General features: G+C 50.0%; 1 protein-coding gene across 4 annotated transcripts in view; it reads right to left on the reverse strand.

Annotated features, from left to right (window-relative positions):
- Positions 1-209: 209 nt before the first annotated feature.
- Cep95 (centrosomal protein 95kDa) overlaps positions 210-13803 on the reverse strand; it is a 28170-nt gene continuing 14576 nt past the window's right edge. For all 4 annotated transcript variants that reach the window (XM_005402164.2, XM_005402163.2, XM_005402165.1 and 1 more), the window contains 12 exons: positions 11013-11125; positions 10713-10842; positions 9746-9893; positions 8119-8258; positions 7132-7221; positions 5709-5835; positions 4732-4901; positions 4568-4642; positions 3145-3297; positions 1189-1335; positions 933-1004; positions 210-526 (listed from right to left, as the gene is read on the reverse strand). In XM_005402164.2, coding sequence (XP_005402221.1) covers positions 350-526; positions 933-1004; positions 1189-1335; positions 3145-3297; positions 4568-4642; positions 4732-4901; positions 5709-5835; positions 7132-7221; positions 8119-8258; positions 9746-9893; positions 10713-10842; positions 11013-11125 — 1542 coding nt within the window. In that variant the 3' untranslated portion in view covers positions 210-349. The remainder of the gene's footprint in view (positions 527-932; positions 1005-1188; positions 1336-3144; positions 3298-4567; positions 4643-4731; positions 4902-5708; positions 5836-7131; positions 7222-8118; positions 8259-9745; positions 9894-10712; positions 10843-11012; positions 11126-13803) is intronic.

The following is a 13803-nucleotide window of genomic DNA, read 5'->3' on the forward strand; positions in this document are numbered from 1 at the left end:
CCACCCGCCGCTGCGCCGAGCCCGGCCCCGAGGGCCCCTCTAGGAAGCGGCGCGCATCCAGCTTCTGTCCGGTCAGCGAGGTGGCCCTGGGCGCAGGGCCTGCGCGGGCTGCCCCAGTAGGACTTGCCAGTTGCTTTAGCGCAAGTACGGCTAAATCTCTGTCCTTTCGTCTCCCCTTTTCCAGGTTTGAAGTTACAGCTTCAGAACGGTACGCTTCAAGGAAAGTTTTTATTTTAAAAATCCTAAGTACTGGAATGAAACACAGGTAAGGCATTTACAGTCACTCGGGCTTAGCCTGTTTACCGACGCGGTTCCAGCTCGGTGCAGGAGCCCGCCGGCAGGCCGGGCCTCACGGGAAGGGGCTGTGACTGTACTGAAACGAAGCCAGCTGCAGCCGGGCTCGGAAGCGCTCCGCCTCCAGCTCCCGGAAGAAAGCGTCGTCGTCGTTCTGTGTGATCATGTGCTGCAGCTGCTCGATCTCCCGCTCCACCTTCGACCTCAGCTCTCTCTTCGCCCTGTGCAGCGTCTGCAAGAGAGCTCCCGTCACCCGCCGTTCACGGCGTTCGTCTCGGCCGCGCAGCTTGTAGGCCCCTCTACCTTAGCGAGCTCCTGCAATCACTTACAAAGTTTACTTTTTGATTTATTTTAAATTTTAAAGAAAATTTAAAGAACTACAGCAAAATACCAGCAACACAGAGAAAAACAAAACAAAGCAAAAAAAATGAAAATAGTACAGGGTTTCAGAACAAAAGGATAGGAAGTAACAGTGTCATTCTGAAAATTGAGAAGTAGCTCTTACGGAGACCAGAACAGATGAAGTTAAACCTTGGATACATGTCTTAGTAGTTTTCGCTCCATCCCCTTGAAAGTTATAATACAGTTGTTTCCTAATTCCTAAAAACGCAGATAAATTACTTCTACCCTGTTATTACCTGGGCCTGGGCTTTCTCTCTGGCTTGGAGTTCCTGACGTTCCTGTGATATGGCTTCTGCCAGCAATGAAAACTGTTTATAGGGAAGAAAAAAACAGACCTTACGTGTAACGTTTGTAGTCCAAATGTAAAAACGTTCTTGTTGACTGTTCTTAGCTTAAAATCTTGCTCTAATTCAAGCAGAGCAACCTAGATCGTATTCTGTGGCTAGGAACTGGCTTGACAACGGGGCCGCGGAGCGCCGAGCGCCGGCCCACCTGGTCCTTGTAGTAGTTCTCCATCGCGTCCAGTTCCTGCTGGTGCTGCCTCTTCTCTTCATCTCGCTTTTCTCTGGCGTAGCTTCTTAGATCCCGTAATCTCTGCTTCTGAATCTGTAAGCCCTCTTCGAACAGTTTCTTAAATATCTGTCAGGTACAGAATCATAAAGATGAACACGTGCTGAGCTACCGCCACACAGTATCATTTTGTCCAACCAGAGCTATGTGCTGACGGTGTTTCACACAAACTGTGCAGATGAGTTCCACTCGGAACTCGCACACCACCTAATTACCCCTTTCAGGAGGAGCGTCTCAGCAGGGCGCGGCGGCGCAGCCCCGTGCTTGGGAGGCTCAGGCAGGAGGGTGCAGGCTGAGGCCAGCCTGCCAACTTAGGAACTCGGTGAAACCTTGTCTCGAGAGGCCTGGGACAGACCTCTGCGCAAATAACCTACCCTCGCGCCAGCCCTGCGCACGCCCGCGCCCAGGAACTTCAGCAGCTTTCAGTGTGTTCAGGACCGCGCCGCCGTCGCCGTCAGGCTCAGAACGCCCTCCTCGCCCCAGAGGCACTCGGCGCTCACCCCCACTCCGTCCTGCCCTCCCTCGCGCTCCTACACGCGCATGCTTCCCGCTCCTGAGCTGCCCGTCCGCATCCTTCTCTCACTTGGCGCGCCTGCAGGGTTGCCCACACCGCACTGCCAGGTAGCACTTTACTGCGGGAATACGCACGTTCGGCAGCCGAGTCGGGGGCTGCTTCCCTCCCTGGCGTTACAAATGCTGGTGTGAACACTGCGTACAGACGTCTATGACTGGGTCATACACCGTATGAATATTCTCGGGCTTTTCGGTAACCTTTTAGGAACTGCCGACTGTTTTCCGAAGCCCTCGTGTCGCTTTACACTCCCACCAGCCCTGCGTGCGGGCTGCACGTGCTCCCACCCTTAGCAACGCTAGCCTTTACCCCAGCCATCTCGGTGGGAGTGGAATCCTGCCGTGGTCTCGATTGTAGCTCCCTAACAGCTAATGCGTTCAGCAGCTTCGCATGTGTTGCGAAGACCCTTTACTCCCCCAGAAGAGAATTCTTAAGCAATGACGTGTCTAAGGCAGGGTCCCAAGCGGAGACAAGCGAGAGCAGGCCCGAGGCTGTGGCGGCGAGCGTGCGGGTGGGCGCGGTGCTGCACAGCGTTCAGAGGCTGCCGCTCCTTGCATTGGTAATTCTTGACGAAGACTGGTTCTCCCAGCCGTGCGTTACCTAGCTGTTACCCTGGGCAAGTTACTTGGCCTTTCAAGAGCCTCGGTAGTGTCCTCCTCTAGAAATACTGTATTTCAGAATAGTCCAATTAACTGAGACTGTTTTACTATAGAAAGTTTATTCCTAGTTTGGGATCCCAAAAGATGAACTATTGCAGCTTGACGAGGATCAAAAAGCCAGTCTTACGAAACAGCTCAGTCTAGCTGCCCTCACCCTCACCCTGATCTCGGGAGGAATCCTGTCGTGCAATCCTGCCTTAAACTGCTGTTTGTAGAGCACACTCCGAAAGCTGGAAACAGCTGTGCCGAGGAAAAAGCGTGTAAGGGGCCAGAGGACGTAAGATTTCACATGAAGAGCCGGGCGTGGTGGCGCACGCCTGTGATCCCAGCACTCACAGGCTGAGGCAGGAGGATAGTTGTGAGTTCGAGACCAGCCTGGGCTACAAAGTGAGCTCAAGGCCAGCCTGAACTGCATAGCGAGACCCTGTCTCAAGAAGATCAAAAAAAAAGGGAGACTTCACATGCAGGTGAGAGCTATGAGACAGAAATGTGAACACAGTACAGTAATAAAATGAAGTGTAACGAGCAGACTCTCCGGCCAGTCTCTGAGGATGTGCGTCTGCGTTCCGACGCACACCGAGACGAGCCGGAGTGGCCCGACAGGTGACAGAGCTCGCTGCGGCTGGGCTGGGGGGAGGCCGGACTTACCATTTCTTCCCGGGTCCTCATTCTCAGCATTTTTGCACGCAGCTGAACTCTGTAATCATCGTAATATTTTCGGGCACGAACAATTTGCTGACGGTTTTCTTTTATCTTTGATTGGGTCAACCTCTGTCTACGAATGCGGTCCCTGAAGTCTTGCTAGGAAAGGGGGAAAGGGGCGTGAGGAGGAGACGAAAACAGTCCCAAGTGCATTCTCAGCTGCCCCGCTCTGTCGCAGTATCTTCAACGGCCGGCCTGGCGCACAGGAGCAGGGGGCTGCTGCCCGGGCAGAGCGTGAGAGCCTCGGCGCGGACCCCCTCGGGCTTTCGGCCTCATCGCCTGCCGGTGAAGAGCGCTCCTGACACTGCAGGAGTGGCTGCGCCCTGCGCACTCCTCTCAGGGCCTCCTTTCTGTGCTCCGCCAGGGCCCAGGGCTCCACCCAGCACCAGCTGAACAGGAGTGGGAAAATGGCACTCAGATTTCCAAGCAAAGCTTGAGTTGTCCAGGGTATTTAACTAGGCCAGAACTACAGAAATCAGACCATGTCTGGCCAACAGAAGGAAAGGAGGCCATGCACAAAGCTCCGACTCAGAGGTTCAGATATTAGTGGCTTCTCTGGTACCAAAGCTCTGCGTGCAGGTGAGGCAGCTTTTCGCAGACTGAAGATCTGCATTTCTCATGGCAGCCACATATGGCGCACGCCTGTAATGCCAGCACTTAGGAGGCTGAGGCAGGAGGATCGTTGTGAGTTCAAGACCAGCGTGGGCTACATAGTTCAAGGCTGGCCTGAACTGCACAGTGAGACCCGGTCTCCAGGGGAAAAAAAAAAAAGAGTTCTCATGGCTTATCTCTACATGCTAATCGATGAGCGGTTTTTAAATTTCTTCCTCTACCAAATTCGCCAACCTGTCCTCTCCCTTCACTATATTTATAGGGAATACTGGTGAGCGAAGTATGGCGCCCAACCTGAACAACAGTGTAAATAAACTGCCTCAGTTCCCCACTTGGGACCTGGCAAAGGCAGGAGACGGCAAAACACACGAAGCTACACACAGCCGGCACCTGGAGGGGCTGCGGAGGTGGACGCGGAACTGCAAACCAATCTCAGTGGCGGCCTGTGCTTATCGTGGTGAGACCCAGGGCAAGGCGCTCAGCCTTTCAAAGCTCAGTTCCACTTCACAGAAGGCATGCTGGGTAGCGCGTCCCTGTGAAGACTTCCAGCCCAGCATGCTCCCTCAGAGTGCCGGCAGAGTGTCACCCAGCGGCGCAGAAAAGGAAAGGAACGTAACTTGCAGTTCAGTCACAGTTCCCCCCGTGCCCGGGCACAGCAGCCCCAGGGCCGGGGCGTGGCTCCGTGGCAGAGCCTTGCCAGCATGCACAGGGCCGAGTCAGTCCCCCGCGCCTCCGAAAGCCCGCCAACCGACCATACCAGTCTCTTGCTGTGTTCGTATTCTTTCTTGACAAGGGCAGTCAGGAGGTCATGCCTTCTCAGAGCTTCTTCTATCTTACGGGGCAAAGGCAGGTGGGTTAGTCATGCATGAAGCGCCCCCCTTCCGGTGTGTAACCTTACACTGCAGACTAACAGTAACTTACTTCATCCTGGAGCTTCTTCTTGGATCGATTTTCTCCGCACGCATCTTTTCTGAGCTGTTCAACCTGTGCGATTTGCTGCTTCCACATTTTGCTTAGTGTTGGGCCAGAGACAGAGAGAAATGGAAACTGCTCCAGCATCAGGGGCAGGAGACTGTGTTCATTCACTTTCACTGCAGGGAAAAACGAGCCGCTTTTGACACACCAAGCCTCGCCCACGTTACGTGGTGCTGGCCCTGAAAAGCAGCGTTCTCACTGCACTTATTGCATCTGCGCTCCTTCTTTGGCGGAGGCAGGCCAACTACCGGGAGGGATGAAGACCGCTCAGCAGTTCTCAGTGATCCCGTCGGGCCTGAGAACGGCGGCGGCCCGCTCAGCCACCACAGGGCCTGTGGACGGATGCTTCGTGCCGACTGACAGAGCAGCTCCGCGGCCCTCCCGGGAGGCACGTGCTTAGCTGCCTGGTGGGACCTACTTGGAAGCGGAGCATTTCGTATGACCTTGCCTCCTTATAACAAGACCCTAACACTGGCACCAGCTCTCAGTGCGTAAGAAGCCAGACAGAGCCGGGGATGTAGCTCAGCGGCACAGCGCCTGCCTGGCAAGCGTGAGGTCCTGAGTTCGAGTCCCAGTACAAAAAAAAAGCCAAACAGACCATCTGCTTGCCCTGGAGCATTTTTGCCTTCCATCAACTCCCTAGAAATATTAAAAAAAAAAAAGCAAGCAGAGTGAGCAAACCGAGGCTCCAGCTGGAGCAGCAGGCAGCAGCCCTGACACTGTTGCCAAGGCTCAGGCTGCCCGAAGGGACTTCCTCACTGAAGAGATTTCGCGCTCTACAGACCCCGGCCACACGGCAGTGACTTAAACGAGGGTCTTTCCGCTACTGACTGGTGGCCGGCAGCTCTCAGCGCTGTGTCCTGGAGTGCACATACACTTTCAAAAGGCGCCCGTTTCCCATAGAGAACAACTCCGGCTCTTACTTGGAGCTGCTTTACTTGGCTTCCGAAGGCCGCTCGCACTCTGAGTTGTGGCTTTTCTGAAGGAGACCTTCCAGGCCTGAGTGTGTTTTGGAGTTCCTTTATGAACAGCCTCTCTGTGCACTTTTTCCTTAGAAGCACATATAAAATGATAGAAATGAGAGAGAGGTCTAACAACTCCTTCATACCTCATCTTAAATATCACGTGTTGATAAAAATAGTAACTAATGCCTAGCAAAACCACTGTACTTCAAATTTCTGAAATAGGGCTGGCGTTCCTCCGTTCTAAGTTAATGACGTTTTTGGCCCCTGGCATCCCTTGGAATTTGAAAAAGCTCTGGATCTTCTTCCAGTTTCCGTCACCACAGCCCCACACCCTAAGTACAACCGCCTTGGCTCTGATGCGCTCGTTTCCCTGACAGCTTTTCTCATGTAGAACAACAACATTCTTGAGCAACTACACAATAGCTTAGATGTTACTATTCAGGGCTTTATACCCAGCTTTGCTCATTAACATTTCAGAATAAGCATTTCCTTGTGCTTTCACGTAGTTTTTCGGTGAGCCGTTATTCTGGGAACAGTGGAAACTTACGCTTTGCGTTTCTTTTAACCAGGTATAGAACACTTGGGATTCTTTTGTCTTCTCTTTTTTTGTTTTTTTGTCCTGGGATTTGAACCCAGTGTCTTGGCACTAGATCCCTTACACTTTTTCCAAGACAGGGTCTCATGGTATAGTTCAGGCTTCCACTGAACTCACTATTTAGTCCAGGCTGGCTTTGAGCTCACTATGCAGCCCAAATTGGTCTTGGACTTGCTGAAATCCTCCTGCCTCAGGGCTGGAGATGTAGCTCAGTGGCGCAGCACATGCCAGAGAGCCTCCTGCCTCAGCCTCCTGAGTGCTGGGATTACAGACATGCGCTACTATGCCTGGCTTCTCTTACTTCCTTTGAACTTTCATTAGCACAGACTCTTTTTCTTTAACTCTCTGGTATATTGCTAGCCAGAAGAAACCCTAAAAAAATCAATGGAAGCTCTAGGCAGAAGGAAAAACAGTAGTTTTCTTTGCCATCGTGTTGTCCGGTATTTTAGCAACTTGAATACTCTATGAATAGTAGAAAGTTCTACGTGAGGAAATGAAATCCTGACTTTTCCTAAACAGCTAATAGTTAAAACTCTAAGCTGGGCGTGGTGGCACACACCTGTAATCCCAGCACTCGGGAGGCTGAGGCAGGAGGATCACTGCAAGGTCGAGACCAGCCTGCGCTACACAGTGAGCTCAGGGCCAGCCTGAACTGCACAGCAAGACCCTGTCTCAAAAAGACAGAACCAAACCCTCTGTGGTCCTTTCTTTCTTTTACAAAGATCGTCTTGGTATCTTCCACTGAATGGATCTAAGGGTGTCTGTTACAGTGGAGCTTTTACCCACTGTTTGCCCCTCCTCATTTATCCTGTGAGGGCCAACGTTCTCTTGAACTTTGTTTCTTCTTAGTTCCCTTTCGAATGCTTCAGTTAATGCCTGGAGAGGAGAAGGCCAGAAACGTTACAGTTATTAAAACATGGACAAGCGAGCATGAAGGAAAAATCAGCACCTAGGGTCCTGTCACCTCCGAAGTATCATGCTCTTTCTTTTCTTTCTTCTCTCTCTCTCTCTCTCTCACACACACACACACACACACACACACACACGCTTGCCAGGCAGGTGCTGTGCAGCTGAGCTATATCCCCGACCCTCATTCTTTTTAAAAAAATTCCTTTCAGCTCTGTATAATACACAACTTTGACTGTGTAACTGCGACGTAAAATGGAATTTTACGTTGCGCAGTTTTTGTTCTCACAGGTTTTGTAATTATTCTGACACTCTCAAGTAGAAATCACAAGCCCACGTACTGAGTTACATACTGAGTGTAACTACTGTAGACCATCTACCTCAAGTAACTTCTGTTTGCACCGTTACAGATGCTAGTACATTGTAAAACCTACCACAGCCAACAACTACGTGCTCCGAGCTACGCGGCATTTCGAAGTCCCGGCCCGGGGCAGACCGCCCTTCGGTGGGCGCCCCAGTCCTCTCACAGAAACCCCGCCGCCTCTGCTCTGACGAGCCCTTTCTCATCTCCGCTCGCCAGCGGCCGTGACATTCCGTCCATCTGAAAGTCTCTGAAATACCAACCCACAGTGGTCTCCTCTTTCTTAATCCACTGGGACACTGAACTCTACCCGACCGGGTGGTTTTCTTGGGGATTTCATGGGTACAACTCTGCACGCCCTGGGGAGGGGCCTAGACCGCAGCTCGGAACTGTCATCCAACTCAAGCACGGTGAACGCGCTTTAAGTCTCTATCAGCTGCGTGCTAACCGGCGTCGGGCTGAGGGTCAACGGAACGGGCCGCTGCCCGGAGGGAGCCGGGGAGTACCGTGGCCTGGAGCTGGCGGGCGCCTCTCTCTTTCTGCTTGCGCTGCCTTTTCCTCTCCACCGGGAACTGCTCGTGTTTGCTAACTGGAGACGGAGACAGCGAGTGGGATCTGAAGTGCAGCTTTCTGGGCTCAGCGAGTCCTACAGACAGAAGGGCCGGTCCGTTAGTTCCTGGCAGCCAGAGCTGGTTCTGACCCAAAGGCCGCGATGAGTGAGCGTGCTGAGTATACTGTCTCCTGTAACTAATGTGTACTTCAGTCACACAAATACAGAGAGAAATGCGCATACATGCACACGGCCTGAAGTAAGTACTCAGCGTGTGTATCCAACCTGGGGCAGAACGGAACAGGGAGAATGCTTGCTGTGCATGAAGTCCTACGGAGAGTACTCTTGGACGGGGCCGTAAGCAAGAAAAGGAAATTCTGGGTCCTAAAGGGGGGGACGTAACTACATATACGTAGCTTATCAATACTTACAAGGCAGCATGCTTACACTACATTTACTGAGGTTATACATTGTCTGTGCAGTCTAGATTCTTCCCTTGTGGTTAAATAAACCAATGAGGTACACTAAATAAACAGGACCTTTAAATATCAACATACATGGATTTCGCAGGCGCCCGGAAGGAGGGCCCCTGGTATCTGGGAAGCCGCGCTGCGGTTAGCGCCAGCCCTCGGGCCGGCCCCCGGCCTTGCAGGTGCCCGGGAAGCCGCGCGGCGGGGAGCGCCGGTCTTTGGGCCAGCTCCCTGCCTCCCAGGCACCTGGAAGGAGGGCCCCCGGTGCCCGGGAAGCCGTGTAGCAGCGGGCACTGGCGCCACCGGCCCTCACACCACCCACCGCCGCTCAATTGAGAACTGCCATGGCACAGAGAAACAACGGGCCCGCCATGCGCCGGCTGTGGAGGCCCACCCACGGACGGGTGTGAATCATTCCAACATGGAGAAACCCCTGGGAACACACGCCACACAACGGGTCCCTCTTGCTCCTGCCCTTGAGAACCAGAAAGGTCCAGAGTCAGCGGAGGAGCAGCTGTTATTGTAGATAACAATATGTAAAATGATAACCACTGAAAATTTCCTACCACTTTGTAATTTGCTAAGCGCCCCATTATGTTGTTCTTTTACTCTTTAAAATAAAAACAAAACAAAACAAAACAACATAAACTGATTTCCAAAACAGTGTCAACAGAAAAAAACAAGTTGCAGAAAAATACATGCAGGATCTCTGTAAACTTAAAAGTCATAAAATGATACAGTAGTATGTTTGGGTAAATAAGTACACTGTAAGTTATTAGAGTATAAAAAGTGTTAAGCCAAGCATGGAGGCGCACACCTGTAATCCCAGCACTCGGGACGCTGAGGCAGGAGGATCACTGCAAGGTCGAGACCAGCCTGGGCTACAAAGTGAGCTCAAGGCCAGCCTGAACTGCATAGTGAGACCCTGCCTCAAAAAGGCAAAAACAAAACAAAACAAAACAAATCCAATGTTAAGAGAAAACAATACCAACTTTGGTATTTGTGATTCCCTCTATGCATTTCTGGAAAGTTTAAAGTGAGAGTCATTAGAGCACATGGGAATACGTAAGCAGGTCCTCCGGACACCCCCAGCCCAGACCCCTTCGGACGTACCTGGCCTTAGCTTCTTTGGCCCGCGCTCCATGATGCTGTCACTGTGCTGGGAGAGTGTCTCCTCATCGCCGCTGTCCTCTTTCTTTCCAGCATCTTCTTTATGCTCTAGCTTCTCTTTAATTTGATGTCCCAGGGCACTTTTTAACATCTATTGAGAAAATTCTTTTCAACATCTTTCATTCATTTCAGCAGAATGTAAACTGGTGGAGAAAGCAGGCCTTTCAGGGGTTCCTGTGCTAGTCACTCATCTTCGGTGCCTATGCACGCTTAGCATTTGGAGGGCGGGAATCAGCACTGTGAACTAACGAGCTCCCCTCCGTAACTCAGAAGGGTTACCAGATCCATTCAGCGTTACTTCATTGTATTTTGTGAGAATCAGTGATCCGTTCTGATACCAGATTTGTCTTTAACGACAAAGAGAAACTATATAGATATATTTAAATAATTGTACGTAATAATCACTCAAATGATTTAGTTTTCTTTTCTTTTTTTTTTTTTTCTTTTTTGTCTTTTTGAGATAGGGTCTCGCTATGTAGCCCAGGCTGGCCTCGAACTCACAACAACCCTCCTGCCTCAGCCTCCTGAGTGCTGGGATTACAGGCGTGCATCACCACGCCTAACTAAATGATTTAGTTTTCATCACAACTGATCAGTGGAGAAATCTGTGCAGTATTTCATTACATCAAAAAGGCTAAAAGGTCATGGTTCCTGTCCTCCCTGCTTGGCTTCTGGAACATTTTCACAGTAACTAAGACATAACTCATTTTTCAGTACCTAAACTTAGCTTTTATTTTCCAGGGGGAGAGCCCTGAAATTGGTGGTTAATCCCAGCAATCTCAATATATATTAAAAGGGGACGGGGATATAGCTCAGTGCGCAAGTGCCTGCCTGGCAAGCGCAAGGTCGTGAGTTCGAATCCTGGTACCCAAAAAAAAAAAAGGTCAATATATTAAAAAAGAAGACTTGCCCAGTCTAGTTCCAACAGCCGTTGAGACAGTTTCGCTGACACTGTGTGTAGCTCTTGCTCTGTTAGGCTCTTTCTCGGCATCTGGGAGAGAGGTGAATCCCATGAGGCGGCTGCAGCTCTGCTTTCATCTCTGCAATGAATGTGACCGTGCGGCATGTAAGCAGCCAGGTACACGCCACAGTAATAACTGTAATACACACTTCAGTAAGTACTTCCTACCGGCTTCCACAGCTAAATTTAGAGTCGACCCTTTACTTTCCAAATTCCTTTGCAAACACACAAGCTCTGCAGTACTGTTACCTTTTTCCTTTTGGAAGCTTCCTTGTCCTAGGGCTGAGGACTTGAGCTGGACATATTTTTTGGTCACTTTCTTTAGGCACCGTGGAAGTTAAGATAATTGTATCATCTGGTTCCTATTAACAACAGAAAAAAGTCCATCAAAGAGGCTACAAAAAAGACTTCAGTTCCTTCTGGAGTAGGGAAGGGAGGACCTGTGACCAAGAGCCAAGTCTTTCAATTGCTGTGAGACAACACATCTGTCAAAATATACGGACGCGCAAATGACGAGGGCCATGTCTTAGCGACGTACGCTCTGAAAAACCACGGCTCAGACTGCCATTCTAATGGAAAGGCCAGTGAGGGGCTCTCAGACGTGAACTCCCAGGGATGACCTCCTGTCCAGGCACAGAGCAAGCCGACCTTGCTTGGCTTCCCCAACCAGACGAGGTCAGGCACGCTCAGGGTGGTATGGCCACAGACTTTCAGGGCTTATCACAAGTAGAAAGTATTCAAGTTACCTCTTGTATCAAGAAATTAAAAGGGATTGTTCAAAGTAGAAACACTTTAAACATGAAACCTCCCAAAATATCAATATAAATGCTTGACATTTTCAGTAGTGGGGTTCTATTGTGGTTTTATTTTTTTTTTAATTTTTAGAGACAGGGTCTCTCTATGTAGTACAGGCCGGCCTTGAACTCCATACTTCTGTAGCCCAGGCTGGCCTCGAACTCATGGCGCTCCTTCTGCCTCAGCCTCCTAAGTCCTAGGAGTACAGGAGTGCGCCATCATGCCTGACAGCTAATTTATTTCTTTTATCTTTTCTTTTTTGAGACGGGGTCTTGCTACATAGTTCAGGCTGGCCATGGGCTCACTACGTAGGCCAGGGTTGGTCTTGAACTTGTGATGATCCTCCTGCCTCTGCCTTTCAAGTCCTGAGATTATAGGCATGCACCACCATGCCTGGCAATAGTTTATTCCTTCACCTTACAGGCAGTCTTGTTTTGGTGCTGAAGATTGGCCCTGAGCATGCTAAGCATATACTCTCCCCCTGAGTGTAGCTCAGTGAGATTCAAGAGGGAATCTTTTAGGAAAAAAAAATATTTTTTTTGGTACCAAGAATTGAACTCAGCACCTTGCACTGCCAGGCAGGCACTGTACCATTTAACTATATCCTGGCCTAGAAAATATTTCTTGTGTGTAAAAGAAAATATTTTTTTGTGGCCAAGAAATATTTACTGTTTAATGACATCTTCAATTTCACTTTGACGTTTCCTTCTCCTGAAAACCTCCTCGTAAACAGCGGGTGTAACTGCGTTTTCGTAACGTTTGAAATGAAGTACAGGTGCCCGGCTCAGTTATCTCAGGACCAATACTCTCACCCTCCTCCACTCACGGGAGCGGGCAGACTGCCCCCGACATCTCAGAACGGCGCCCCCCGACACGGGCGGCCCTGACCCTGTAGCCACACCTCTCCGTTGTCCCGATCTAGTGTCCTGTCTGAACAGATGCACACAAGGCTTAGCATGGTGGTCATCTCGGGCCGGGGTATAGCTCAGGGTGGCACAAGCACCTGCCTGACAAGGGTGAGGTCCTGAGTTCGATTCCCAGTACCAAAAAAAAAAAATGACCGTCATCTAATGCTAACGACGCTTACTTCATTTCTGTGTTTTCTGCACTGTTTAAATGTGCTTTGTTTGTGTGTATTCCAGATTGACCTCGACATTCTAGCAACCCTCCTACTGTAACCAGCCCCCCCACCCCCTCCCACACTTTTAACCCTCCTCCTTCCCTTTCCTCCCCTCCCCTGTTCTCTTTACTTTTTGCAATACTAAGGATTAAATGCAGGGCTTTCATAATCATTTGCACTGCCAGTTGAGTGAGGCCCTCGATGCCCTGACTAGGCTTGACCTTGTCATCCTCCTGCCTCAGCCTCCCAGAGTGTTCCACACCTGACAAATTCTTCAGTGGTGAAAATCACTATTTATAAATTCACCCTGGCACACAGCTGCCTATTCTTTCCAGAAAGATATGGATAGGATGACTTTATAAAATGGAATTTTTTTTCCCCAAAAGACGTCAAAATCGTTCAAGATATTAACAATGGTTCATGCAGGAAAATGGAATATCAGTAGATGACTATTTTCTTTTTTACACATTCTTGTTTTGGTGCTGGGGGGGTTGCTTTTTTTTTGAGGCAGGGTTTCACTGTGCAGTTCAGGCTGGCCTTGAGCTCACTTTGTAGCCCAGGTTGGCCTCAAACTTGCAGTGATCCTCCTGCCTCAGCCTCCCAAGTGCTGGGATTACAAGCGTGCTCCATCATGCCCAGCAACATTCAGGTATTTTTAGATTATTTAAGTAGAGACACACAACATGGTTCTGAAGCCAGAATGTCTGAGTTTAAATCCTGTCCCTTCAATTACAAAAACAATCTTAGGCAAGATACTAATCTCTCTACATCAGCTTTCCCATGGAAAATACTGTACCTATTCCAGAAATATTCTGAGAAATAAATTATTCAATACCCACGAAGTACTTAAATCTGTGCCTGGCATAGGGTGAACATTCCATATGTGCTGGCTCCTATTTTCTCTTTATTGTTACTTCCCTTTGTTTCCTTCTTTGACTCTCTAGTTTTTATCTCGTTAATCCGCGTGTCTGCAGTACACAATGACTGCATTTCTCTTGGGGAGCTGGTGACACACCTGACTCCTTTTTTCAATCCCCTTTCCTTCCTTCTCACTCCTTCTATATCTTGGTCCCCCTAACCTCTTGATGTTCATCTTGTCCCTATCTTCCTAGAATAACAGAGTAA

Source organism: Chinchilla lanigera, unplaced genomic scaffold (assembly GCF_000276665.1).
Source record: "Chinchilla lanigera isolate Chin_1 unplaced genomic scaffold, ChiLan1.0 scaffold00077, whole genome shotgun sequence".
Taxonomy (NCBI): Eukaryota; Metazoa; Chordata; class Mammalia; order Rodentia; family Chinchillidae; genus Chinchilla; species Chinchilla lanigera.